The sequence below is a fragment of the Pungitius pungitius genome, chromosome 14 (assembly GCF_949316345.1).
Source record: "Pungitius pungitius chromosome 14, fPunPun2.1, whole genome shotgun sequence".
NCBI lineage: Eukaryota > Metazoa > Chordata > Actinopteri > Perciformes > Gasterosteidae > Pungitius > Pungitius pungitius.
This window is the reverse complement of record NC_084913.1, coordinates 3790315-3817195: the sequence shown is the minus strand read 5'-3', so window position 1 is coordinate 3817195 and position 26881 is coordinate 3790315. Positions and strand designations below refer to the sequence as shown.

At 46.8% G+C, this 26881-nt stretch overlaps 1 protein-coding gene across 5 annotated transcripts; it reads left to right on the top strand.

Annotated features, from left to right (window-relative positions):
• Positions 1–127: 127 nt before the first annotated feature.
• LOC119228154 (apoptosis-stimulating of p53 protein 1-like) lies at positions 128–26881 on the top strand. 5 transcript variants are annotated; one of them, XM_062557140.1, is made up of 24 exons: positions 128–474; positions 5942–6089; positions 7275–7382; positions 8785–8846; positions 14998–15093; positions 16063–16119; positions 16291–16411; positions 16565–16644; positions 16798–16965; positions 17181–17321; positions 17419–17614; positions 17957–18085; positions 20206–20339; positions 20428–20629; positions 21817–22038; positions 22127–22345; positions 22477–22627; positions 22735–22772; positions 22853–23211; positions 23426–23563; positions 24082–24215; positions 24597–24763; positions 24857–25056; positions 25356–26881. In XM_062557140.1, the coding sequence occupies exons 1-24, from the start codon at positions 466–468 to the stop codon at positions 25395–25397; spliced, it is 3321 nt and encodes a 1106-aa protein (XP_062413124.1). In that variant the 5' UTR covers positions 128–465; the 3' UTR covers positions 25398–26881. The 5 variants fall into 5 exon arrangements, with proteins under 5 accessions (XP_062413124.1, XP_037343429.2, XP_062413125.1 ...); XM_037487532.2 differs by having other exon boundaries at positions 129–474; positions 20206–20273; XM_062557141.1 differs by lacking the exon at positions 17957–18085 and having other exon boundaries at positions 129–474.

The window sequence follows — 26881 nt, the reverse complement described above, 5'->3', positions numbered from 1 at the left end:
GAGAAGGTGGAGACCGGGAGCAGATGGGAGGGATCATCTGGACGCTGACCCAGTTCCCCCCCCCCCCCCCCCTTCCGAACCGGAGGACCTCCCGCTGAGCGACCAAAGGAGGAAAAAAAAAATGAAACTCCGACGATGAGTGTCTCCAGTTTTCTTTGACGTAGCGTGCGCGTGTGTGCGTGCGTGCGTGCGTGTGAGAGAGGAAGGAAGAGGGGGAGGGATTGAACGTGGAAAGTGGAGCAGGAGTTTTTGCCGTGTGAGCATCTGGACATCTGGCAGCAGAGAAGAAGAAGGAGAAGAAGAAGAAGAAGAATTATGGATGTATAGAAAAGTTCTTCATATGAGAGGAAAAGACCGAAAAAGCTCCGTAGAAGAAGAGCGGAGGACTCGAGAGGAGCACGAAGTTAACGTTGAGTTAACGTTAAGTTATATTTCCTAACGGGACGGACGAGCTGACCAGCAGGAATGTTACCGGTAAGTTCCCACTGGTGGAATGTACAACACCTTTTTTTGTTTTGTATTTAATATGAAATGTATCGTAGACGTAATGACTGCTGGAAGACGTCAAAGCTAGCTAACGTTACAGTTACAGTTATTAGAAAGGGCTTTAAGCTAACTAACGTCACGTTGAGCTAGACGGAAAGACGACGTTCTTCCGTTACTTTATGTCATTTTACATTTTGAAATGTGCGTTATTAAGACGTTTTATACACTTTCTCCAGCTACATGAATGGAAACAAAATATATATATATATATTTCCCAAAATAACGGACATGAATGTAGGGCGCGTGTAACTTCCTCGGAATTAAAGGTTTTATTTCTCAGAAGTAACATAAGTGAAAGCGAGAAGCTTCGATGTTATTGTGTATTAAAGTAATGGAGAAGCAGACGTTTCAACCGCATTAAAACAGATCAACATTCGTGCAGAGTCTGAGCGGGGACAATATATTAATTTTAAACGGTTTAAAACCGGAAGTTGTGCGCTGTGCTTTCAAATGACAACTTCATTTATGCAAGGTTTAGTAGTTAAGTTAGTTAAGTGTTGGAGCTTTGAGGCTACCTTCAATGGATAGTGTTCATCTCCTTATACTTGTTATTTTTGGTAATGAACAAATGCATTTGTGGTTTTCACAATTGTTGCATTACTCCGGAGATAAACAATTGCACATTTATCAATGAGGCTTTTATTTTGAAGGTTCCAATCAGAAGTCCTTCTCTTCCCTTCTCCGACATGACACTATTAAAGGAGCGTTGTGTGTGTGTGTGTGTGTGTGTGTGTGTGTGTGTGTATGTGTCTATACAGTATGTGTAATGTTTTTGAGTTTTGAACATTTAAATATTTAGGTTTGGAGAGAAATAATTGCAAAGAATAATAAAGGGCATTTATTGGAAAAGTCTCTGAGCATCTCACACTCCTAAGATCTTCTACCAGAAAACCAATTGTTCAAATAGTAAACCATTCAATATTCCTGCTTCCATCTCAATCTTCACATCCTTCTCTCTCTCTCTTTCTCTCTCACACTCACGCACACACACACACACTGAACACTACATTTCCCTGTGGCTCGGTTGGGCTGCTGTCAGCTGCGGACAATACACTGAAGATATAGAGATGTGTTTACAGAGAGAGAGACAGAGAACCCTTCTTATCTGGTTCGGACCTTCTTTTAAAGTTCAGGGAGTTTTAGCTTCTACTGTGCAGGGTCCGCTTTAGTTTTTGGGGCATTTCTCCCCCGACTTCCCATGTGAAAGTTTAGCTGAAGCTGCTGTCCACAAGTTCACTTTGTTCTTCAGACTTTGGGGAAATTGTAGCTGGCTCCTCAAGCACTTTTCCGTACCTCTCTCAGCTCAGCTTTTGCCTTCACTTTTGCCTTCGCAACTTCTTCTAAAATGTTATCAGCCAACACTTATTGTCCTGTTAGAAGGAGGCCGTCGTCGCTCTCATTCCTCCATGTTGAAAGCGGTTTAAGTGTGTTCATGATCATATGATGGTAATGGTTGACCCTCATCTGCCTGCATTTAGCTGCGTCTGACTGATTCATGTACTCCACATACTGTCTCTAACGTCTTTCCTTTAATCACCAATAAACCCATAATCACACAGTAGGATGTTCTGTACACACTTTTTCAGGAGTGTAAGGATTGTTTCTTTCTCAATGAGCGGGAAGCTCGTGCTTCCCCGCACTCATGCGGTTCCTATAGAGACGGCGCTGTGTGTGTGTGTGTGTGTGTGTGGGTGTGGGCGGTGGGTGGGTGTCTGAAACGCAAATCACCTCCAGCTGTCACCGTGTTCTCGCTCACACAGGACCAACGACTCCTCACTCCTCCCGTTTTCATCGTGAAACTCCTAAATGTCTTCAAACGTGTTCCCTTCTTTCCTCACTTTCACTCTGCCCGTCGGAGACGAATAGCACGCATTGTCATCTTGTTTGTGATTTTGCAGATTTAAGGAGCCCATTCACTTTCGGAACGTGATCGCGGTCTATTTTCTAAAGCGTAGTCGTAATGCAACATAGGCTCCTATTAGCCCGGCGTTACTTGGAGCTGGCTCACTGGAAACACAGCGTGACGGAGCTATTTTCTCCTCAGTGTGTAATACTTTCCTAATTCTGTTTCACCAAGGCCCACACAAGCCACTCTGCACCCTCCCATGATGCAACATCAGTGAGCAAACCCGTTGTCTTAAAATGTCCTGGAAATTCAATTAAGACGATGTGGGCTTCCAACCAGCTGCTTTTCAACAATCTTCCTGATTCGATTTTAGACCAAAGGGTGTGCCGGTGTGGCCCGAGAGGTCTTGTAGCAATTTATTTGAGGAAAGTGCAAACGAAACCCACTGGGAAGACAATGGACAACATGTAGATGTGTGTTGGCCGTTGGTTAATCAACCGAATAGTCCTCAGCTCAGACGTGACAAACAACCATCGTCATCGCCCTCTGTGTCCAAACTCCTGTGCTTCAGTTCTGGATTCTTTTCGTTTGTTGGTTTGTGTTAAAGCGTCAGTGGGCTTTTTTTTTTCAGGCGTGACCTCGGCCCTCTAGCAGTTGTCCTTTCAGTGTGCAGTGACAGCTGATGGTGTCATACCCATCTGACCTTTTCACACACTTTTAGTTTCCCCAACCGAGAAACACGAGAAACACGTTGACACGGGTCAGCTGACTGGCTGAAGCTTCTTATCCTAAATGTGTGTTTTTATACCATAGAATTATAAATATGTTCTTATTCCTGGGACTGATTTTGCTGTTTGAGTGGGTCTGTGTGTGTGTGTGAATCTGACTATCAGTGTGTCACAAAGTGGTTGAATTGTCTTGGTCTCGGTGGGTGGAAGAACAGCACAGTCACTTGCTGTGGACAAACATTTTGTTCTTAAAAATCCCAGTTTGTGCGGACACACACTTTCACATGCACACATATGCGCACACACACACACACACACACACACACACACTCTCTCTTGTACTGTGAGGCTGTAAGAATAAATACAGCGTCAAGAATGACTGTATTCACAGACGTGGCGTAAAGAAATAGAATAGGAATTAGCTGTTTGTCACTGGGCTGATTAACGACTTGTTGTCTCTACTCTAATTACTGGTTCAATATGAATCTAATGCTAATTTATTTCCCCTAAATTTTCTAAAACTCAATAAAATAAAATAAAAACTAATTAAAAACCATTCAGATTTGTCAAAGGCTTCAAGTAAAGGGTCAGAGTTCACCGTGGCTTCTCCTAGCACAGGGACATAAATATCAGTCGGATTCATGCGACAAGTTATCTGTGAGTGAAGATTTACAGTGTGTGTGTGTGTGTGTGTGTGTGAGTGCGTGTGTGTGTGAGTGAGTGCGTGTGTGAGCATATACAAGGTCAGGAAGGAAGTGACAAGGAAAGGAAAACAGAGTTTAAGACTTTATTTCTCATTGTTGGTGCCTTGATGAATTATTCATGGTTTAGTAACTATAGTGTAGATATGATGCAACATGTCTTCTGCCATAAATCTGATATCTAACATCTAATTATTTTATGTGAATTGTATATCCTTTCTGTGTGTATCTGTGTGTGTGTGTGTATGTGCATTATATCAGTGTAGTCTCTTTAATCTCCCCCCTCCAGCATTACCGCTGCTGCTTCTGGAGAGCCTCAGTCACTCTTCACCACACAAACACACACACACACACACACAGCATTAAATTACAGTTAAATATAGCCAGAAGTTCTTTGTTCCCAAAGACATACTCATGAGGCACAATTATGACATTATCACGTTTAAATGAAAAGCTCATAAATCATTTGTAAGCGAGTGAAAGTTAAACAAAGTCCTTTATGATGTTCCAGTATTCATGCTTTTTTAAGTCAAGCCTTGACCCAGAGTGACCCGGACGGCTCATTTGAACGCAGGGCTAAAAAAAGTTTGGAGATTGAAGCTTCTGAGGCTGTAATTTAAGGCTCGACTCATCCGGTGTCACGTGAACGAACTATTCAAGAAATGCTGACAAAAATATTTGAGAAAAACTAAATCTTTTCAAAGATTTCAACCAATAAAAGGTGAATCAAATATATGACAAGTTAGTAAAGTAAAGACTCAAATCCCGTCTGATGTCACACCCAACTGTAGGTGGGGACGAGTGCTTTTCTAATGAAACCAGTAATCAGCTCAAAATCACAGTCAACTCCCAGTAACAGCCGTAAAAAGCGTCTCTCCTATCTCCCATCATCCATTCCTCCTCTCCCTCCCTCCTCTCCCTCCCTCCGAGTACGATCAGCACTCAAGATTGGTCTTTCGTGATTTGTTCTGTGATGTCATCTTAGGCATATTGAGCAGGGTTAAATATTGACACGTAGTCATATACAGACACGGGGCCCTGCTTGTAGTCAGTATGGTAATCGCCACCGTGGCGGCCATATTGAAAGCGCAGAGTGCTTTAAGAGGAATTCCATTAGGCTGCTTCAGTGACAGGCTCCTGGTGTTGTGTCTTCATGTATTAGGGAAACTAAAAGTCTTCTTATTAGTAAAGCCTGTACTTGATCTTTCCTTGAGGGTCAAACTGCTGTGAAAACGGCCATGAAATTAACATGAAGAAAGTCGTTGTTTCACAACAGCCACATATAACCAACTGGAAATAGATAGTGTTGGCTTCTTAGGGTAAGGTGTGTGTGCTACAGTCATAGCCATAACCCTTTTACTCTTTTTTTTTTTTAAATTCACAGTATCTCGTTGCTATCTGCTGATTGGATGATACAAAACCTTTCATCTCTGCGCCGTTTTCTGCCATGTGAGAGAGACACTTGGCAACGCTGTGAATGATTTGTGTCACACGTTGAGGGAGTAAAAGTGTATCCGTGGCTTGACGTGCGGGTCGGTGTGCCTGGCTGCTCCTATCCCAGATTACCCTCAATTTATCTGCCGGCTGACTGTCTGACGTGACATCACCGGGGACACTGGTGATGTCACGTCACTAAAACAGGATGTCCTTTTCTGATTGCTATTTTAATCTTTTGGTTGCAGAATTTGGAGGAATTTGATGACAAAATGATTTCACATAGAACCATCTACACAGCTGATTGTTTTAAGTCCCGTGCGGCTTTTCGAGATGTCAAAAAAATAATAGGCCGAACGAAAGTTTTATTTTTAATAAGAAAATAACAATAAGTTAATAATAACTGGCCAATTTTAAACTTTTCTAGATTTCTGTCGACCTTTGTTCTAAACCTCAGAGGGACTGTGATCAATGTGTTGTTTGGACAACGGTGGCTTTTGAAAAAAAGTCTCCTTATTTCACCCTCGCAGAGATCTTAATAGATGTGTAGACAATAGTTAGGGAAGTTAATTAGTTAGTCATATGTGATTCTAATCAGTAATCAATGAGAAATGCGTCACCGATGCTCCCAAATGGTAATGTGGCAACCTTTAAGACAATGAACGTGTTTGCTCCTGTGGTTACAGGTGATCCTGACGGTTTACCTCAATGACACCCAGCAGATGCTAACCGAGGTGCCGGTTACCCCGGCAACCAGGGTGATTGACGTTGTGGAATACTGCAAAGAAGCCGGGGAGGGGGAGTGTCACCTGGCCGAAATATGGAATGGGCACGGTGAGTCCTCCTCAATACACGCATCGATGCTTCTGCATATGGGAGATCGTTTGTGATGAGCTCATCTGAATCATCACGTTGGAATATCATTACATCTTCTAAAGACAGAAGGCGACGATTAGAATTAAAATGACCTGACTCTCATCTATTATTCTTAAGAGGAGAGACGACATCACTTTTTTTAACGGAAGTCAAAATATATCCACATATTTCCTCTTTTTCGATTTGTGACCATTTATAACCTGAAGCTCCATCCAAAAAAAAAGTGTGGTGATGATAATGGTTATTGTTGTGTTGTGTTTTCTGACCTGTGCTTCCACACACACACACACACACACACGGTGCATCACCATGCCCATTACTAATAGAATCACCATTGACATCCTCTTGACGGTCCTTTTAGGGCATTAGAGTATTTATGATTATAATCTGGACGGGCTAACCTCAGCGGGGCTCTGGCCTAGATCGCCTGCTTTCAAGCCGACTGGAAACAAAGTCAGACGTAAATCACGTCCGCGCCTCGTGAAATCAATAGAGCTGCCCGCTGCACACTGGACGCCATTGTGAAAAAAAAAGTGAATAGAGCGGTCCGCCACACTGAGAGCCACGGTGTCTATTAACACGCTCCACAGCGCCGCGTGTTTGTGAAGCCCCGCGGCGTGACCCACAGGCCAGGGAGGCTTTAAAGGCCACTAATACTGCGAGGCAGCGCATCATAAATACCGCTATGAATTGTGTGGCTTGTGTGACGACAGGCCGCGCCTCAAGGCCACAACCGGCCTCACTGCCGGGGTGTGAGTGAGTGTGTGTGTGTGTGTGTGTGTGTGTGTGTGTGTGTGTGTTTAGGCGTGAAGCCACTGTCAACATGCGTGTGTATTGTTAGCTTTGGATTGACGTGTTTCTCTGTGAACAATGTCGCTGCCGGGTTTCTGAAAGCACTACAATGCAATGGCTGCTTTAATCATATTTTTTTTCATGGAAAGGGCTTTGAGGAATAAGCAACAACTATGTATGAATTTGTTTATAGTAAATCTGTGAACGTGCTGATGAATAGAACTCGTATCAAAGGTTGAGAGGGTGAAAAAGATAAGATACATTCATCGTTGGAATGAAATCATCGTCTTTTCTCTGGATGAATCACAATAAGTGACTCTCCCTTATAGCCTTTGCTATTGTTTTCCTCAGAGCGAGTTCTCCCTCAGGAGGTGCTATTGTTGGATCTTCTCCAGCAGTGGGGAGCCAGGAGGCCGGAGGTCAGCTTCTACCTCCGACACTGCCCCTCCTGGACGCAAGGTACAGTACAACAAACACACACACAAGAGCATACCGCCCAGGTCTCTAATGTGAATATATGAATATATGCTGCAGCTTAGCAATGGATTATTTTAACTCAAAACCTACAACCCAGCATGCACGATGCTGTGTGCGAGGTTTAGAAGGTGAGGGCTGGAGCTCGGCCAGTAATTAGCCAGATAAGATGATTAGTGTTACATAACATGAACAGGGGGGGGGCAGGGAGAAGACCAGACAGTTCACAATGGATTTAGCATTTAGCTTTGATCTTAAAGGAATGTTTTGTTTTCCTTTATCTTTAAAAGTAATGAATGAAAGAATGATGTAATATCGTGCATAGTGTGTTGTTGTGCATAGCTGTAGCAGTGGGGTGTTTTTGTGTCTGCAGGGACGGGACAACCCCCCCACTTGGTGCATGCCCACTCTACCCTATTCATTAAAAACTCATTACTATTCATTACAATCCCATCACTACCATATGCTCGTGGGCTGTGTAGTATATTGTGAATATCAAATTAATAATAAGACTTTTTTAGTCAGATTTACCTCCCCCCCGCTCGGTTGGGTTGATCTGAGCTTCAGTGGATGATTCCTGTTTATGCTTTACTCATTCCCATCGAGCGGTCACAGTTCCTCCACCAGCGGATGTGTAATAGGTTTAGAACGGGAAGAAAAAAAACTAAAAAGTTGGCGCTGTGGAGGGAAGATACCGCGTTTCCTGTTTAGAGAACCAGACCCTGACAGATGTGAACGATAGCCACAGTATGTCGACCCCTTAGCATGGATTACTCTTGATTATTAGCATACCATCTCAACGGTAGCTTCTTAACTCATTGTACATATTGGTTTTGAGTTCTTTATTGATTGTAAGAAACAATTTTTTCGGCTTGATTACCGCATCGGCTGCTCTCTTGACTGGAGGTGAGATTCCGCGCTGGCTGGGATTAGCCCACATTAAGCCTGTCTGGTCTTAGCAGAATTAATAGGAATTATGCTATTTATAGATTACTCGCAGAGAGAAGGCTGGAGCCGGGTACAGATAAGATGGGGGTGATTTCACTTTTGTGTTTTAATCTTTATTCTGTGTCATTACATAGATTTTCAGTAAAGCCACATTGCCTGAGCTGTGGATCTTATTGCCTTGTTCTCTGTTGCTCAGGCAAGTTGCCAGCAACTTTCTCTAAGAGAGGCTGGAGATAAATAACGACACTTCAACACAGTAACATGTACAGCACAGCACCAGAATACACTGTAGAATACTGAGATTTGGGTACTTGCAATATATTTTTTTCAGGCCCATCCTTGTCATATTATCTTCCCCAGGCCGCAAGGACCAACTCACCCGTACCTTGTTTCAATATTTCATGCTTTGGCTTTCTTGTCATTGTTCATTTATATGCAGGAAGTCCGCAGTCTTCGGAGCAGAGCTGGGCCACGGAGGCAACACAGAGTGCTGATGACAAGGTAGTTGGAGGCGCACACACACACACACACACACACACACACACACACACAGACAGTATAGGCCAAAGGTTTATGGCAAAGGCCGATTGCCCACACAAGGCCTCTTCAGTTTCCCCTACAAATACTAAAATAATAGTCTAGTTTAGCATGAAGATTGGAAACTCAGGTAAGCCGGCCCGGTTTCCTAAAATTCCAAAGATAATATATGTTATAATAATTTAAGCATTTTGCTCCGTGTGTGTGTGTGTGTGTGTGTGAGTATACAATGCCACGCATGTGCACGTCTGTTTGTATGTGTAGTCTAGCGGATTAGCCCACGGATTAGTGACAATGATGATTATAGTTCTCCAACCGACACACAGACACACACACGCACACATACTTAGCACACGCATGTGGTACCCAGTATTATAACACGCTATAATTACTGTATTCACAGACGTGGCGTAAAGAAATAGAATAGGAATTAGCTGTTTGTCACGGGGCTGACTAACGCGTTGCTTTATCCTGTTGTCTCTACTCCAGAGTAATGAGTCAGGTTGTAAAAAGAGAAGCTGACTTCATGCTAGCAGCTTTTTATTCATCGCTAACAGCTGTTTTTAACCGTTGGAGCTGTTGTGTTGTACCCCGTGACTGGCCTGTGCACGCTGGTGAGGCCTCGGTCAGCCTGTCACTGTGTGTGTGTGTGTGTGTGTGTGTGTGTGTGTGTGTCGGTCAGTCTGCCGGTTAGTCAGCCCGTGTGTATGTGTCGGTCAGCCAGTGAAGGTAGGATTAGCTTGGTCCCATGACATAACCAGGCTAAGAGGATTGTTAGCTAGCCAAACAGCTCCTCCTCCTCCTCCTCCTCCTCTTCCTCTCACCTCGAGCACTTCTTCCCAGTCGTCTTGAGGTTTCCGTCCTCCTTCGTCCTCTGCCATCTCTAAACATTTGGTCTAAAGGCCAAACGCAGAGTTTGCGACGAGACAGGTGTGTGGGGGTGAGTTTGGAAATCGTTGTTTCTGTTCTGTTGTCGTGTGTGTGTGTGTGTGTGTGTGTGTGTGTGTGTGTGTGGCAGACTGTGTGCGTGTGAAACCCTAAACTTTCTACCCACCCTCTAACCTTTGGCTTTCTCCCCCCATCAAGTGTCCTATCATAATAGGACACTTGACTCCTGGAGATGTGAGTGAGAGTAGTAAGTGTGTTTTCCCTCACTTAGATTTAAATTGTAAAGCGTCTTTGGGTACCAAGAAAAGCACTATGAAGTATTATTATTATTATTAAATGTTTCCTACTTTCTTTTCACCCTGTTTTTACGTTTCGAAAGTTGTTCTCTGACTTGTTTTTTTTATTTATCCAAGCTACACTACACACTGGCAGACCAGGCAGTTTGTCTGTTGACTGCTGGCAGTGCTCTTCAACGTGTGTGCCTGTGTCTCAGTGTCACCCAATCAGAGCACAGTGTGTGTTTTAGGTCAGTGTGGTTTAAGCGGGACGCTTTGTGCCAGCGAGGTGCGGCGTCTCCTGCTCATTTGTGTTTGGGCCCGACGGCGCTATTTTGTGTGTTTGTGTGTTTCTTTGGGGTTGTGGATGCACGACTTCGAGTCAGGGTGTGACACACACCAGATGCTGTTTCCTCCCACATAATGATGTTAACGTGACAATGCTGACAATTGTGCGTCTGTGAGGGGGATACATTGCTTTTAGTTTGTTCTCCATCACTCATCTCGACACTAACGACGTTACTCGCGGCGGCGGAATGTCTCATCTTGTGTTCAATATCGCTTATACGACTGCAATCACCGTCCCGTCTGTGCAACGGGAAGCCAGGCTGTGTTGATGTTGTTCTTGTATTCAACAAGGTAGTAGAGATCCATGTTTTATTTTGGCGGGGGGTGGTGGGGGGTTGTGTCCTTGTTTTGCAGACCGTGAAGAGACAACGACAGAGGACTCGAATCGAGTCCCTCGGTCCTGCGGCGTGTAACTCCACCCGCGTGCCGCGGCGTATATTAAGAAGTCAGATGTGCGTTTGTGTGACACTGTATGTCATCACATACAGTGAAGGGCCTCCTTTTGGTAACATGACACCGCGGGTCTCAGGGACTTCACTAGTAACTAGTAACCACAGTTCACCTCGCTAAAGCTGGGATGAAGCTTTGAAATCTATGAATGTAATTCTTCCGTAGTTGTAGCAGAGTCTCCGGTGGGGTTCAAAGACACGACCCCTCAGCTCGGCGTTGGCAGGGCCGCCCCGCAGCGTGAACCCTCGGCCTCCGCAGTGCTTTCGATGACAGAGTTTCCCCTTTTGGTTTCGTCCGAGGTTCTGCAGGAATGTCTGGAGCCTGTTGTTGCAGATTAGGAGGAATATTTTTACTGAGGGCGTACAGCAGATGGGAAAGGGATGGGTTTCATTTCTGGAAGGACGTGTGATCAGAACAACCTGTCTCTCTGTGTGTGTGTGTGTGTGTGTGTGTGTGTGTGTGTGTGTGTGTGTGTGTAGGCCTCCTATCTGCATGCATGCGCACTCACTGTTTGGAAATGGAATACTCTCACTGAGTTTATGTCGGCGATCACATATTACACGGCCGTGAAAGACCGGCGAACAGCTGCTCGGGGATCCTCGTGTGTTCTGCCGCTTTTCGCGGTTCTGAGGGCCGACCGTCGCGTTGGAAGTAAAAACCATTAAACCTGACTCTTTGCTTTCGTAAGCGTCGACGAGAAAACGGCGTGATGTCGTTCTCGCTGTGAATATGAAATGTGCAAAGTCATACCTCATCAATATGAATGTGACGGTCTGCGTCCAGAACAGCAGCACAAGCAGAAATTACACCCTGCTTTCATCACTGGATGTGAGCGTTTGTGTGTGCCTCTATCTGTGTGTCTGTTTCACAGAACGAAACCCTAAAAGGTGTGAGGCGGCACGCCGTTGTGTATTTGTGTGTGTGTGTGTTGCAGGGAGGGAGATAAAGGAAAAATATGACTCTGCACTAGTCAGCTCTAATTCCGCGGTGTGTCCCGGGTGTGTTAATCTGCCGACGTCGTCATCTTCCTCACACACATCTGAGGCAGGAGGTTGATTGCTGCTGCTCCGCCAGGGCTGTGGTGCAGTGATTCCCCCTTTCTGACGGGAAATGAGAGACAGAAAGAGGGAGAAAGAAAAAGGGAGGTCCGTGTGTTTGGGAGAGAAAGAGAGAGAGGGAAATGTCACTGCAGCAAAAAAAAAAAAAAAAAACAGCGGAGATGCGTGAAATGCAATGAAAGAAAGAGATGAAGGAATGCAGATGTGAAAAAGAGGTTGGAGAAAGGGGGAGGGGGGGTTATACAGGAACATTAGGAGAGGTGTTGCTGGGATGGGAAGGAGGTGTAGAAAGAAAACAAAGGGAAAAGGGGCCATAGGGAGGACTTTTCCCGCTTCATAGGTGTACATGTTTGTTTGCCGCGTCATATTGGAGAGAGTTTCTATTAGAGAGAGAGAGAGGGAGGGAGAGGGAGAGAGAGAGAGAGAAGGGTGGGAGCGTGGGCGCCGAGCAAGTGAGGGAGAGAGAGAGAGAGAGAGAGAGCGTCGTAAATCACAGCACATCGGCTGGGGGGGACGCGAGGGAAAGTTGTGGTCGGGATCTGCTCCGGTTTTGTGTCTCCCTCCTCTGCGGCGTTTCCCTGCTCCCTGGCGAGGATGGAGTGGAACGAGGTGGATCTGGTGCAGGAGTTCACTGTCGAAGGACAATGCAGCAAAATTAAAGTCCGCTCCTGCAGGATCACATGGGACAGCCTGCAGGTGAATGCACAGCACGGGCGTGGGGCGCGGGGGTGTGCATGCGATCGTGAGCTGACACGCATTTGTGTTTTGTTGCGTTGTCGGGTGGGTTGTTAACTTTAGGATGCGGGTCGTCGTCGGGGGGACGCAGAGACGGTTTAAACTTCTCGGATGGAGACAAACGTCACAGCAAGTTATCTTTGTTCCAGGCGGTGACAGCTGTTCAGAATAATTCTTTTTAAACATCTGGACCACAGAGGAGGAGCCAGATTCGTAGCTCAAAGGCACTTCAGTTTTCAATTTAAACCAAAAACATTTCAGTCAAACATAAAAATTACCATAAAGATATTTTCTAAAGGCGAGTTTAAACCACATGAATTCACCTCGATGCGTTTCAACCCTATTTTGTTAAAATGTATTCAGTGGTACTTCATTTTCACATAGTTCATATTGTAATTAATACTTGTGCATTCACAAATGAGCGTATCAAAGTGACATTTTTATGATAATAGATAAAGAAGCGACAGAATGCCAGGGATGTTCTGGTCCTACTGGTGCTCCTGGTCTCCTTTAAGGGGAAAGCTTAAAGTACCTGCAGACTCTCCATAATGAACGTGCATGTGAGACTCTGCGGAATCCCACTGGTCAGCAGTGATCTAATGTAATGTGAGTAGTGTCTTGGTCCTGAAAATATGACTCAAACTGTGCGTTGGCATCGTGTTTTGGAGAATGAATTGGGTCTGGAGGCCGTGGGAGCAGTGCGGCCGTCGCTAATCACTGACGCTCATAATGAAGCTTGAGTTCCTGCTTCCAATCCCACTTTTAACAAAGCCTCAGATCCTTTTGAGACCCTTCAACCCTGAGGCCCAAACCCCTTAAATCCTGATGATGATAGGCCTCGCTAATGATCAGTTGCACACTGCTGAAGCAACTCGATTCATCGGACCAAGTTCTTGCTGAAGGGTCGGTTCTCAGATTTCCTAAAACATTCCCGTGTTAATGTGGGTGAACGGACTATTCGTGAACCTTTAGAGACTTTGAAGGAAGTGAGCACATTAAATTCTTAGGAGGTGCACAGTCCCATTGCGTGACGCCATCTCTAGAGTTCCTCAGGGTTTCCTTTTAGGCCCCTTCCTGATCTATCTGCATTCTTAAAAGAAACAACAGCGCGATGGAGGGAAATTCTATTCAACCTACACCTGTGTTTCTTGACCCTCCTTTGGTTGTTTGTGTGTTGACTGTGTGGAATCTGTACTTTGAGATGAGATGTTTGTTATTATTTTAAAGAGGGCTAATCTTTTCTTATCCTCATTTCTATGTAAAGAGGTGTCCCACAGCATAAGCAGGCCCACACAACGTTGAATTGGGAGCTAATTGACATTTTTATAATGTGGACATGTTGTTGTTTATATACATATTTTTAAACGGTTAAAGCAAGATGATATTATAGAATTTTCATTATTACATTTAATTTAATTTAGCTGACGCTTTTATCCAAAGCGACTTACAATAAGTGCATTTCGACCGTAGAGATACAAACTCAAAAGAACAATTTTTTGTCAAATAAGAAGTTTCAAAACATGTTATAGATAAGTGCCATTATAAGTAAGTGAGTGCTACAATTTGACATTATGACTAATAATATTCACACCATGTGACCTTCATATGAGATATGAGGTCAAGCGTAATGATTAGTTTCATAATGACTCATAAAAGGGAAGAATCTCATTCGCTAGGTGCCATCGTCAATTAGAGTTACTCGTCTGGATCAAGTCACAAATTTAACCCCTTGTACACTATGCAATAAGCTGAACTGATAATGTGTCATCACACTGAGTACGAAGATCTGCCCGATGTCTTTAGATAATCAGTTAATGGTCTTATGGGTTGACTATTGACAAAAAGATTCTTTTTTTTTATCACAGACAGATGCAGTGCCTGTGTGTGTGTGTGTGTGTGTGTGTGTGCGCGTGCGTACGTGTTCATGAGTGCACAATAGCAGGATGCGACTAGGCAGAAACCTTCCGTTTTCCTCCAGCCCCGCACACATTTCTAAGTAGGACCGTAGAAACGTTTTGTCCACTGGCCGCCCGGGTTGCTGAGAAACGATCAGCGAGATCCGACTTTTATTCAACGTCCGTGTCACAGCCCTGAAGTGAGCAGATCAGACGGGATTACGGTGATTTCTCCCCCCCGGACCGTCACTATCATTCACCCACTCGGCCAAGGCCACCAGCTGCTATCCTAATAGCATTTCTGTAGCACAGTGAAGGTGCTCTGTGACCTGTAGTGCGAGGCGATATATAGCATTCATCTCCTGGCAGTTTGGGTCAGCAACAGTCCTCAACATGCAGAGGGGGAAACACACTTTTTTTAATGACTATACCACATTAATATTTGTGTGTGTGTGTGTGTGTGTAGGTTCCCCGTGTGGAGCTGACCCTCTCTGAGCTCCAGGAAATGGCCACAAGACAACAGCAACAAATAGAGGCTCAGCAACAGATGTTGGTCGCCAAGGTAATGCACGCACACACACACACACACACACACACACACACACACACATATAAACAAAGCTGCTGGATGGATTGCCTGTCAGTTGATGTAAGGTTATCTATTTTAGAGTCTGTCTGAAAAGGTCGGCTTTGAGGCACCATTCGTCCTTGGTAGAGTGTGAGTTTGTGTGTGTGTGTGTGTCTGTGCATGCGTGAGTGCACAAGATCTCGGGCCATACGTCTGGCGACATGTGATCAGGTCAGAGTTTGAGGATTGTCAGGAAAGAACGCCCCCATTTCAGCAAATAGACAACCGTTCAGCTTCAGGTTGTTGTGTATGTGTGCGTGTGTGTCTGTGTGAGACACCAACCGCGGCCATTCCCACACTAGGAAGTTACTTTTGAGTTGACAGGAAATTAGGACATCTGCAGGAAGTGGAACCACTCGAGGAAACAGACGGAAGAGGGGGTCAACCTAAAAAAAAATGTCTTCGTTAATTCGTCTAAAGTCACACTGACACTGCTGTATTTCCTTTGGCAACATTACACTGCTAATTGGCAGCTATTCAGTGTGTCCTTCCACTGCGTAAGCGTCCTTGCTTAGGCTTCCTGAACGGAAAAGGCCCCCCAGCTGCAACGTGGAGGCAACGATCACGTCGTTTATTGACGACTTCCAGGAAGAAAGAGTCCAAAACGCCGCCGCTGAACGTAGTGAAACAAACAGCTGTGACGTTGTGGCCTATCAGAGTGTGTGCTTGTGTGTGAATGGACGCTTCTTGCCAACATTCCATTTCCCTCTTTCTCTGTGCGTTATTGTGTGTGCGCGTGTGTGTGTTGAAAGAGACTCTCTTTACTGATACAGAGAGAGGTGCAAACTGCATCAGCATCACACAGGCTTCTTTTCCCATCCGATCCTCCTCTGTGGCCGCATCCTTTAATAAATCTGCATGAAGTATGTAATATTGTGTTTTTTTTGTTATGTTTACTTCCAGGAGCAGAGACTGAGGTACCTTCACCAGGGAGGCAGATTGAACCAGGCACAGACCCAGGTGCGCTGTCTGTCTTTTTTGAGTCCTTAACAAAAGAAAAAGCCCCTAGAAGCTGTTTAAGTCATTTTGCATTTATACTTCAGCGTGGTAATTATTTGTTGTTGCCGCTTTAAATGCGGACTAAAATCAAGATGAGAAATGAAGCCCGTGCCTCTTCTTCTTCTTCTTCAGTCCGAAGCTGAGAAGCTGCAGCGGCTGAAGGAGCGGGTGGAGACTCAGGAAGCCAAGCTGAAGAAGATCCGAGCCATGAGAGGACAAGTGGACTACAGCAAACTGATCAACGGAAACCTGTGTGAGAACAGCCGCACCGCAGACACCACAGTGGGCCTGAGGATTACACACACACACACACACACACACACACACACACACATTATTACATGCTAATAGTGTGGCAAAGACAACGTCAGTGCTCATTTTTTACCGTCTTTGTGTCTGTGTGCAGCTGCAGAGATCAACCATGTGAGCAGCCTGTTCCAGGAGAAGCAGGCCGAGCTGCAGTCCGCCGTGGTCAGAGTCGACCAGGTAACGCCTGGGGGTGGGAGGAGGGGGGCAGGGAGGAAGGGGGCTGTTGGTCACTGTGAGACGGAGTTGGCTCTCAGGACGACCGTGTAAATCAAGCAGAACTGAGTTGGCGTCGGGTGGATCTGCTGAGCTCTCTCTGAATGGTCTCACTAGTTGACGCAGCAGCTGGAGGATCTGAGGAGAGGTCGCCTTCAGCTGCACCCCACTGCGCCGGCTCAGGGGCCGCACGCCGGCTCTCAGGGGGCGACCGCCGGCCAGAAGGGATCCCACCTGTCCGGCCCCGCGGCCGTGGAGCTGAGGAAACTCTACCAAGAGCTGCAAGTAAGACTTTCCTGAAATTTACTGCCATTTATTTCAGAAACTTCACTGCAACCTTTATTCTATTTTTTATGTTGTTAATTTGTATTCAATTTCCTTTTCTTCGTCCTGCTTTTTTGATGGTTTATAAGGTTTCATGTGAAGCACTTGTTGTTGAAATAAACAACAATACAAGCATAAACATTCCTCACCTCACCGGAGCTCGCTCTGCCTTCCAGGCTCGCAACCGCCACAACCTGGAGCAGAGCAGCAAGCTGGCCCAGAACAAGGAGCTGCTGAACAAGAGGAACGCCCAGGTGACGGTGATGGATCAGCGCATCGGCGACCTGAGGGAGCGACTTCACAAGAAGAGGGCCGAAGTGCGCGGCTTAAAACCGAACTCCTTTTTTTCATTTCATTCGCTTGGGTTTGAAGTTTTGCGACGGTCTGATTCTGTCCCTTCTGCCCGGCGTCCAGCTGAGCCGCATGAACGGAGGAGGCGTGTCCTCGCCTCAGGCCCCTGCCCACCCGGGCGCTGCGGTTTCGGGGCGAGTGGCGGCCGTCTGCCCCTACATCCAGGTGCCGGCCGAGGGGAGGCAGGAGGCGGGCTACGCCCTGCCGACGGACCCGCCGCCCAAACCCACGCCGCTCGGCCACGTCCGCTCCCTCTCAGGTCGGCGGATCTCCTCGCTCCCGTTGTTGTTGTTGTTCTCTTCAGGGTTTCTTATCTCGTATCTCTGTCTGCGCTCTAACTTTCCGTCTCTTTCCTCTTTGTTCGCGTCGACTTCTTTTTTTCCCTCCTTCCCCCTTGTCTGTTGTCGTCATCTCACACGTGACGTCTGGATGTTGACGGTGATTCTGTGACGGTTGTTTTGTCCCCCGTGTGGATGTCGTTGCTGCTGTCGCTCACTCGCTGTCCCCTGTTCCTGTGTTGTGGCGTCGCCGATAATGTTCGTGTTGATGTCCCGGGTTTTCGCTATTGTCCCTGTCCGTCCTGGCGGGTGTGGTCGAGCAGAAGAGGACAGGAGTGGCGGCAGGAAGCCTCCCGGCCAATGGAAAGAGTCAGATTTAGACATCGTCCTGTCCAAGCCCCCTGAGACGTGGGAGGGTCCTCGGCCCCCGCAGGGGGGAGACAGTAACAACAGTGAGTCACTTTAAGGCGCAAGAGAACCCCCCCCCCCCCCCACACCCCTCTCCTCCATTTAGTTCTATCTGTGTTGGATCAGCATGGTCTGCTTCTGCACTTTGGTGTGTTCTGGGTCTCTTCACAGTGGCTCCTCAGTTCACCTCATTGAGCCTGAATAAGAGGCAGAGGTGTTCAAATCGAGAATAAATAAGGAACAAAAGAACAGAACGGTACAGATGGTTCTGGGAACGTAATTGAATGAGCTGTACAGAAAACAACCTCAGGATGTGAGGGTCATGCGCACAGGGACACAGACAGGAGTCACATGACATCTGATAGCCGGCAGCTGCTCAGGGTTAGGAAGCCCAGCGTAAGAAAACAGAACCCAGGGCACACCTCCGTCTGGACTGAATCGGTTCTTCTCGTCTTGCTCCCTGCTGTGGGAAGGTCAATTTTAGCTGGTTCACGCTAAGCTAAGCTAACGCCACATACGCAATTTAGTCTGGTTATTAATAAAAGTTCTGCGTCAGAACACCCAGACTGGTAGTATTTCTACTCCCATTACTACATGCAAATCCCATTGAGCTCTTGAATGCCCGAGCAAATTCCACAGCTGTGTTTGTTTTTGTCCCAGCGAAATGTGGAAAACGCACAGGAGTAAATTGTGTCAACAGTTCAGCAAATGACGCAACAAATAGAACACAACAAAGAAAAGGAGAAAGGAAGTCTGAGGTACACTTGTTGCTATAATGATTGTCCCAGAACCCATCGGGCCGTGCTCTTTTTATTTTTTCTTAATATTTAAATATTAATAGGTTTTTCAAGAACTGTTAGACAGCTTTGAAAAAATTATTATCTGCCTTCTTGCAAAAAGTTTGATAAGATTGAGGCCCCCCCCTGTTGTTATGCTTAATGTTTAGCCATGCAGCAGCCAGCCGATTAGCCATGTTTAGAGTACATAACGATTGCTGGTCACTTAACAACATTTTCTGAGGATCATTATGTAACATAACTAGTAGAATGTAAGCGGCGAGGACTCCGCTTGTAACCACGCGACGGGGCAGAGGGCCAGCCCCCCTGCCGTGAGCGCCGCTCATCCCGAGGTCAAACGTGTACAGCAGCTTCCTGACTGCAGGACTCCCGGCTTCTCTCCGGTTAATCAGTATCAGTGTGAAATGTGCGCAAACTGTGACGGGGCCGTGCAACTAACAGTCTGAGCCCAGAGGATGAACAGATTCATCGTTACCGTATCACCATCCAGCTCAAAGGAGAACCGGGCCAAAGTACAGCAGGAGGGTCGACTCGTGTGGACTCCTGTGGACTCTTTTTCTCCTCAGCCTGCTCACACCACCACTTTGTAGGTACTAATGTAGAAATGAAAGCAGCCAAAAGCTTCAGGACAACATTGGTATCAGTATCAGTCGCCCATATGCACAATTCCTTTTTTCTCCAGAACAAATCAGCTTCCCAATAACATTAACGAGGCCATTTTCACTCAGCCTGTCTTCAGTTGGAGGTAAAGGGAGGATAAACTGTAAAGCATTAAGCAAGGCCCTTGACTTCCCTTAACTGCCCCTAGTTAATAGGCAGCAGTGGTTAACGATTTTGTGCTCGACCTGCTGTGACCTCAGTGTTGCAACACCACCTCTGTGGAGAGAGAACCGGTATCTTTCATACCATATCGCTGCAATTACCAGTTTGAATGTTTAAATGCCTCCTTTTGGCTCTCCGCCTGCGCATGCAGGGCAGCGCGGTGGCGGGTGAGCGGCTGAGTGGGTGAGTGGTGTCCAACTCCACTGAGGCCTCGTTGTGGAGCTGCGGGACGTTGAGTGTTGGATACGTGGGCTGGTTTGAGCCAGTTAGTGATGGATGATATGTTGAAGAAGCAGGTGGATCAGTGCAGTAGAACGAGCACCGTCAGTACATATTGATATAATAATAATAATAATATTGAGGCTACCAGTTAGCATCCATACCAATAGCATCTTCCAACTTCTTCTCAGCGCAACAACCCTATCTTACATCTAACCTACTTTAACATTCTCTAATGTAAGTGGTACTTGTTTGTTTTCCCCGACTTTTTACCAAATTACCGCTTTGTTTCAACCTTCCTCAAAACATTCTCTTTCTTCGTTTAGCTAACGAAGCGTCGTGGCCGAGCATCAGTAAGAACGCGTCGGATTGGAGGACCAACGGCCCCGAACAGGTACGGATTCCGTCTCTACACCGAACACGGGGAGAGACTACTGAGAGCCTTCATGAAAACAACGACGTACGAATGAAGAAACAGCAATAAGCCGCCAGGCTTCAGAGTAAACCCGTTGTGTTGATTTCATTTAAATGTCTCTCCCTCTCCCCAGCTTTCCTCTGGTTACGGAACGTTCCCCAGTGCCACCCACCAGGCAGCAGGGCATCAGTGCGCCACCAGCTCCCTGCCCCGCTCCGCCCCCGGGACACTGGGCTGGCCCCGATCCAATGCTGCAAACACCCCTTCGTCCTCCTCCTCCTCCTCTTTACAAGAAATACACCAACGCGCCTCCATCTCTCCGAGTCCAATTCAAGGTGGAATACAGAGTCACTGAGACCGAAAGTGTTTTGACGATGGTGGACAAATGCATTATATATTTACATATCACATGACTGGGGGGGAACGTCTTCCTTAAACCTTTCATACCCTGAAATGACCCTGGGTTCATTCCAGTAGACTGCAGACAGCAGACTGACCCTACAGAAAGCGAGCGTGCATCATTCTGAGCTTTCCTCACATAAATAAAACTTACTGACAGAGACGTTCGAGGAGGGAGCTGTCGGTCTGTATGTTTATTCACATCCCACATCTGAAATAGTACAATCGGTATTGGAATAATATAATGAATCCATTTTCAGGCCGTTCAGAAAAACATCCACGTCGCTCCTAAAAATAGCAAAAGGCTTTCATAACGTCACATTGATTTTGAGGTCTTTTACACACCAAAATTTTAGAAAGCATGTCATGTGAATAAATAAAAAATAGGATCTTATTTTTTTTAATGTTTAGTTTAATGGCTGCTTGAAGAATAAGAGGACTTTCCTTTGACACTCATTCAGCTGATAGGGTGTACTCAGGTAGTGAGCTTTATGCTCACGTGGCCTCCTCAGACGGTTCTCCTACACTTCACCCCTCCGGCGCTCACTTCCTCTGCTTTGAAGGGAGCGATTCAAGCTTGAAGCAAAGCATCCGGGGAGGATAAAACTAGGTCCTTATTATTTTTTGAAACTCTGCCCGTTCACTGCTGAACAGTTTTACACGTCTCGTTAATCTCTCCATTTCTACTGAAATCTACACCAGTTTCCAAACCGCCCTGCTTTGCTACGGTCTCACGAGTCATCGGTTAATGACCAGCTCAAATTATTCCTGAGATTTGTAAACTGAATTGTATCCATTATAATGTTCATAAGTTGTACATTCAGTAGCAGTAGCCTTTCCGTACTATTTCACAGGAATGGCGGTGATGTTTAATGCACACACAACTCATTTATCATATCAAACCGTTTGGTCCCACTTGTTCAATGCACTGATTAAAAGACATTTTTTTGGATGAATAGCAAATCATGAAAAATAATGACAAAGCTATTACAAATATTGAAAGGAAACCAATGAACTGTAAATAATGCCTTTAATGGAGATGTCAGTGTTGCATCTGTAAAAGGAATTGTAATAAACGTTATTATGTAATTGCACATTTCCCGTACACTCTCTTTCCCTTTAGGCTCCGCCTCCCAGCTGTCTCCCTTGTCCCCGCAAACAGAGCGAACGGATCCCCCTCCGGCGGTGGCTGTACGCCCTTATGTCCCGGACCACCCTTCCAGACCCCAGTCCCCCAGGAAGGGCCCCGCCACTATGAACAGCAGCTCCATCTACAGCATGTACCTCCAGCAGCCTCAGGCCAAAAGCTACGGCTCCCTCAGCAACCGGACTACTGTCAAAGCAGGTGACTCCACATGTAAAGGTGTGCTCTTCTTATTGTGAAACAATGTCAACGATGAATAGTCCACCTGAGCTTTTCCTTCTCTGCGCAGTCTACGGTAAACCCATCCTCCCCACCCACTCCGCCTCTCCGTCCCCCGTCCCTTTCCTCCAGGGGGGAGGAGGAGGGGGAGGAAGAGCGGGGAGAGAGGAATTGACGGATAAAGAAGGGGGGAAGGGCGGAGGCGAGAGCGGCGACGGTCAAATCCTCCCACCTCCCACCGTGGACAACATCCCTCGCCCCCTCAGTCCCACTAAGCTCACCCCAGTAGGTAGGTACCAGAGATTACACCTTATTCTTGTTTCCAATCGGAACGTAAACGGAGTATAAGGAGTTCACTCAATGTGTGAGAGGACCATGTGCAGTTTTGAAACAACACAGAATCCCACCTGTCCCCCACAGCCCACTCGCAGCTCCGTTACCAGAGCGACGCTGACCTGGACGTGCTGCGCCGTCGCCTCAGCAACGCTCCGCGGCCCCTGAAGAAACGGAGCTCGATCACGGAGCCCGAGGGCCCACAAGGGCCCAACATCCAAAAACTGCTGTACCAAAGGTCCGTTTCTTCACTGTATACACGTTAGTGTCCAAGCAAGCTCCATGGGCAAAGAAATGGTAAAACCTTGCTTTAGTATTAAAAATGCTTGTTTCCATGCCGCGCAGGTTCAACACATTGGCCGGAGGCATGGAAGGAGGCTCAGGTGAGACGCTGACGCCACGTAGGTTTCCCTTTGATCTTCAGGGTGATGCTGAAGTCGTCTGTTTGCGCTTTTGATTACAGGCAATACTTTCTACCAGCCCGACTGCATTTTGGGCGAAATGGACAACTTCCATTCCGCCAATGGAAATGCAGAAGCTTGTGACAAGCACGTCGCTACGGGAGCCACGGAGAGCGAGGCTCGAAACTCGGGCTCCCGCCGCTCGTCCCCTCCCGTTGCTACGGAAACACCCAAAGAAGCGGCGGTAAAAGCAGACAACGGCATTAGTGTGTCCCCGCCCGCCCAAACCGGGCCTCCGCAAGCACCTGAGAGGCCAGAGGACCAGAAAAATAACAACAAAAGAGGATCCAGTCCTGCACAAAACTCTGCAGGCCCCGCCTCCCCCTCCCCTTCTCCTCCTGCCCCCCCTTCTCTGCCCAAGGTAGGCATGGATGGTCTGGTGGGGGGGTACACGTCTTAAAACTGTTTTGTTTTTTTAACACGATACTCACCCAACCCGGAACAAAATAAGTCTTCACTGTGAAAGCTCCAGTGGCAGATTAGGTACACACTTAAGAATTTTGATTTCGGCAGCGTCACCACTTCCTGTTTCCCTTCCCCCCCCCTCCCCCCCCCCCCCCCCCCGCGCGCTGCAGGTGAAGCGAACGAACCTGAAGAAGCCGTCGTCGGAGCGAACGGGCCACGGCCTGAGAGTGAAGTTCAACCCGCTGGCTCTGCTGCTGGACGCGTCGTTGGAGGGAGAGTTTGATCTGGTGCAAAGGATTATATACGAGGTAACACGAGATTATGTTGTTGTCACCGCGTTTGTATTCTGATACATTCTCTTATTTTTAATTTGATGTGCATGTTTGTTGCCGAAGGGTTTTTACAAGCGCTTCAAACCCATCTACAGCCTTGTAAAGACGGCCCGTAGAAACCCTGTGGAGACACTTGCTGAATGCAAAGGCTGCACAGTGTTTTGTATTTGTATCGTCATAATAAAGATAAACTTAAACTTAGTTGAATATCATTGGGCACACATCTCTGTGTCGACGAATGCAACACATTTCCTTACGCAATAGAAGAACAGATGAGTGTTGTACACCCCCTCACAAATGTCCCTCAACAGATAGATGGTTTTGAAGCTTTGCGATACCTTCAAAAGCACCAGGGCATTAACGGCTTTCATCCCCAGTCGGGGGAAAGTTAGACGCCGGATCCCAACAGCACAGAGCTCCCAAGAACAAAGCCGTGGTTACTGTGATACACAATCCTTCTGAAAGTCTTATATCTCACCATCTCTGTCTTTAAGGTGGAAAATCCCAGCATGCCCAACGACGAAGGCATCACTCCTCTTCATAACGCCGTCTGCGCCGGCCATCACCACATCGTCAAATTCCTGCTGGACTTCGGAGTCAATGTAAATGCGGCCGACAGCGACGGATGGTCAGTAGTTCTCGGGCCGGCCGATTCGATCATGCATTCAATAGAGCGGACTAATAATAGAACGGAGGCCCGCTGCGGGGCTGGAGGCTGTTTGGGTAATAAAGACGCGCTCCTCGGAGGCAACCATGACGGAGATGATTGCATGACGGAAGAGATTACCCAGTCTAATGCGGATCCGCATTCAGAAGCCTGGTTACTTAATTACCGATGACGTCTGACTCTCTCTGCTCATTGTCGGCCTGTCTGATGGTGAAATGAATCCGGTTTTGGCCTATTCGATTTTTGATACAAGTGCCTCACTGGATAACGCTATACTTTTATGAATAGCATGAAGGACAACATCTGCATTGAGTCCTTGTTTGCTGTTGTCGTCCCTCCCAGGACTCCTCTGCACTGCGCGGCGTCGTGCAACAGCGTCCACCTCTGTAAGATGCTGGTGGAGTCGGGCGCCGCCATTTTCGCCACAACGATCAGCGACGTGGAGACGGCGGCGGACAAGTGTGAAGAGATGGAGGAGGGCTACGCGCAGTGTTCTCAGTTCCTCTACGGTCGGTAGTCAAGAGGCGGTCCCACGATGAGTGGACTAAAGCGCCCAGGTTCCACTTTCAAGTGTCACTGAGGGTCCTCCGTGTCCCTCGCAGGCGTCCAAGAAAAGATGGGTGTGATGAACAAAGGCCGGGTCTACGCTCTCTGGGACTACACGGGCCAGCAGGCCGACGAGCTGTCCTTCGGCGAGGGCGACGCCCTCAGCGTGCTGCGCCGGCGTGACGACACTGAGACGGAGTGGTGGTGGGCGCGACTTAGCGACCGCGAGGGATACGTACCCAGGAACCTGCTGGGGGTGAGAGGACACTGACGTTGCAGCTAATGCGACGGACACTAAAGACTAGAGTTTGTTATCACATGTCGTCATGCATCGATATTGTTGCTGGGAGATTGGACACTCACCGTCAGGGGGCGGAGTTTGGCTAACAGTTAAATGAGGGGTCAAGTAGTTCCCATCAAAACACAATAATATGAATATATGTAGCATCAGTAACGAGGCACTGCAGGCATATTATTATCAGCATCCATGATGTTCAGGCACCCTGAGAACAATGTTAACATGATGCAATGACCCATCTCTCTCTCTCTCTCCAGCTGTATCCAAGGATCAAACCCAGACAACGCTCACTGGCTTAAAGCCCAGACCAGGAGCCACGTGCACGCTCGCAGGGGGCGCACGCACACCGAGCAGAGGAGGCACGGCGGCATGTGGGCGTGAGGCATCGGCCGAGGAGGACAGGACAGAGGGTGGAGGTAGTCGGGAGGCGGAGCCGGAGCTCACCACCCTAATGAAGCGCAGCGTTTCCTGTTTGTTTGGATGCTGCAACATCAACGGAGACACTTTATGGTAGAATCACAATATATTTTCACTGAGCTGCAGCAGTAAAAAGAAATTTGCGTCGATCTCATTTGCAGCAACGGTAGTTTGGCAACTTCACACGACTTCAGCCGCATGAGAGGAGCTGAGTAGAAAAAGAAGAAGAAAAAACATCTATTGCTCGGATGCAGCTTCGTGCTCTTTGAGCTCAGAACACGACGACATGAGTTTGGATTCCTCAAGGCTCCGTCCGACATTCATCTCAATAATGCCACTTTATTTTTGTACGGTGTTAATTTGAAACGTAGTATGTTGTTACGGAACCACTTTCCCACTGTGCTGAGAAGATTTAAATGCAGTGCAGTAACTGGATCAGCAGAATGTGTGTGTGTGTGTGTGAGGTGTGAAGAACGGGAGAGGAAAGTGAGGGGATGGAAACTCTGACGGTGTGTTCAAGGAAGTCTGTGTTTTCAGGTTTTTTTAACAGAGCGGCGTTTCGAGAACGATGATAATGATGCAACCCCGTGTCCAAGAAACAAAATCCAGCCAGCTTTTGATGCATGGCGGCTCAGGTCCACGTCAACCCACGCAAGCACGAACAGATGTTGACAATATTAATATCATGGCATGGTAAAGAGAAAAAAAAAAGTTTTTGTTTGAACTGACATCAGAAGAGTATTTTGATTCAGTCTTTTTAAAATGTTCCACATGTGAATGGTTTAGGTCTGAACCGTCTACTACTAGTATGTATTTATGGCGCTGCATGCTGTCATCTGTTCAACATGGTTGCTGCTGGTAGGAGAGGGGGGGGGGGTCGGAGGAATGAACGGAAACAAGAAAGTGAGAAATGTGTTTGTGAAATGAAATTGCGAAACCAAAGCAGCTACAAGGTGGAGAGGAGGAGGAATGGAGTATCAATATTATCCTCGTGTTTTCTACAGCCTCTGGGGTAACAATAACAATATTATAAGACAAGCAAATTTTGAACATATGAAGTGTGAAAACATCTTTTCATCACAAACCTTGCTAATTGATGAAATGTATTAATCCCCAGATTGGTTTCTTTCTGTCAGTGGTGACGTCACTCACTGCTGCCGCCCGGTGGTGAGGAGGAGGTTCTGACACTTTCCCTTTGACACGCTGTGTAAAATATGAGGCAATAGGTTGAGTGACGTTTGGAGTGTGAATGGCACATCGGTGTGAAGAGTGCAAACCAAATTCATTTGGTGTAGAAGCAACCTGTAACTGTTCAGTTAATGTATATAATAATAATAACGATGACAATAAAGATATTTTAATCCCT